This window comes from Trichechus manatus, unplaced genomic scaffold (assembly GCF_000243295.1).
Source record: "Trichechus manatus latirostris isolate Lorelei unplaced genomic scaffold, TriManLat1.0 scaffold00057, whole genome shotgun sequence".
Taxonomy (NCBI): Eukaryota; Metazoa; Chordata; class Mammalia; order Sirenia; family Trichechidae; genus Trichechus; species Trichechus manatus.
This window is the reverse complement of record NW_004443993.1, coordinates 9,048,437-9,050,682: the sequence shown is the minus strand read 5'-3', so window position 1 is coordinate 9,050,682 and position 2,246 is coordinate 9,048,437. Positions and strand designations below refer to the sequence as shown.

The 2,246-nt window shown below is 52.2% G+C and overlaps 1 protein-coding gene across 1 annotated transcript in view; it reads right to left on the bottom strand.

Moving 5' to 3' along the window:
- RFX2 (regulatory factor X2) overlaps window positions 1-2,246 on the bottom strand; it is a 104,135-nt gene that overhangs the window by 15,236 nt on the left and 86,653 nt on the right. Inside the window, exons 11-12 of the mRNA XM_023733089.1 lie at window positions 1,589-1,707; window positions 1,185-1,297 (exon numbers count right to left, since the gene is read on the bottom strand). Coding sequence (XP_023588857.1) covers window positions 1,185-1,297; window positions 1,589-1,707 — 232 coding nt within the window. The remainder of the gene's footprint in view (window positions 1-1,184; window positions 1,298-1,588; window positions 1,708-2,246) is intronic.

Sequence of the window (2,246 nt, the reverse complement as noted above, 5' to 3'; positions counted from 1 at the left end):
TGGTGAAGACGCTGTGAACACTATTGAAATGACAACAAAGGATTTAGAATATTACACAAGCGTAGTTGAAACAGCGGCAGCAGGTTTGAGAGGATTGACTCCAATTCTGAAGGAAGTTCTACGGTGGGTAAAATACTATCCAACAGCATCGCATACTACAGAGAACTCTTTCGTGAAAGGAAGAGTCAATCAATGCAGCAAACTACACTGTTGTCTTATTTTAACAGACTGCCACAGCCACCCCAACCTTCAGCAACCACCAGCCTGCCTGATCAGCCAGCAGCCATCAGCATTGAGGCAAGACCCTCCACCAGCAAAAGGATTACGACTCCCTGAAGGCTTAGATGATGGTTAGCATTTTTTAGCAATACAGTATTTTTAACTTAAGATATGTACATTGTTTTTTAGACAAAATGTAATTGCCACTGAATAGACTACAGTATAGTGTAAACATAACTTTCATATGCACTGGGAAACCAAAAAATTCGTGTGACTTGCTTTATTGCAATATTCCCTTTTCTGTGGTGGTCTGGAACTGGACCTGGAATATCTCAGAGGAATGCCTGTATGTTATATATATATATCAAAAAAACAAAAAACCAAGCCCGAAGCTGTCAAGTTGATTTTGACTCATAGTAATCTTTATGGAAGCAGACTGACACATCTTTCTGCTGTGGAGTGGCTGGTGGGTTTGAATCACGGACCTTTTGGTCAGCAGCCAAACACTTTAACCACTGCGCCACCAGGGTTCCTTATATTATATATAAAACCCATTGCTGTCTAGTCGATTCCGACTCATAGCCACCCTATAGGACAGAGTAGAACTGCCTTGTAGGATTTCCAAGGAGTGGCTGGTGAATTTGAACTGCTGATCTTTTGGTTAGCAGCCCAGCTCTTAACCACGGGGCCATCAGGGCTCCCATATTATGTATAGCATACTAATATATAATATGATAGTACATAGATAGATACATTAATTATACAAAGTATAAAACCATATATCATATAAGGGGGATGTCAGCACCAATTCTTAAGAAGTTAACGCATTTGTGGGTCATGAGCAGGTGTCAGCAGGTGACAGTCTGGAGGCTAAATCCGGGGACCCTGTGGAACAAGGCAGTGACAGCAATGGGTTTCCCTGGGGTCCTGGGCTGGCCGGGGTGGTGTTGCGGGAGGCAGGTTACCTGGCAGGTATGGAGGCAGGGCCATCGCTGGAGGTGGCTTTCGAGCTCCAGAAGGCAAGCCAGAGCTTCTCAACGTAGTGGAACTGGAGGTTCATCACGACGTCCAGTGTGGCCTGGGGGGAGAGACGGCTGGTGAGCAGCGTCCTGCAGGCCCCATGCAGCTGCGAGCCTGTCTGTCCTCAGAACGTGGCGCAGCGCCACACGGGCCCGGCGGGGGTCTGGACAGCTACCGAGAGCAGCTCAGGTTCGGGAATGAAGGGAAGAAGGCTTGCTCAGGGAGGACATTGCATCCACTTCCTCACCAGAGGGAGGAGGCCTGACGGGCAGACATGGGTCTCCTTTCCCACCCGCCAGGGGGGAGCAAGAGACCCCAGACTCGCAGGCTCCAGGAGGGTGGCGGTCACCTCGCAGTGCCGCCTGTAGGCCAGCTGCAGGGCCTTGACGTCGCGCAGCGTGAGGTCCCCCTGCAGCAGCATGCCGTCCAGGTCCGGGGCCGGGAACTCCGGGAAGACGTGGGAGACATCTAGGCAGAGGGAACCGAGTGTCAGACACGGAGCTCTGAGCACGACGCGCTCATTAGCAGAGCAGGTCCACACGCAGAAGCTGGGCCAGGATGCTCACCTGCTGGGGACGCTGGTGGCCAGTGGGCCCTCAGTGTGCAGCGGCTGATGGGCAGCCCCGGGGGAGTCCTGGCTCCCCACACGAGTCACTCGACTTTGTAAGCTTCCATATGAAATGGGGACAAGAGCGCCACCTCCCTGAGATGTTAAACATGCTGACACAGATAAAGACAAGCTGAGGGCTTGGCACACAGCGTGCCCTCCGAGGCCACCATGCTTATCATCACCAGCAGTGCGAGCCGCTTCCGGCTGCTGGGCAGGGGCCCTGGTGCCCTGGTGACTGACTTCCCAGGAGACGGACCGACGGCGCCTTGACCTCTCAGAAGACCCAGCATGAGTGCTCTGCCCAGGCTCAAAAAAAAACCCACTAAAACCACAGAGGCTGCTGAGTTTCTTGGGGTTCATCTGAGCCCTGACACTGACACGGGCCCTTCATGTCACT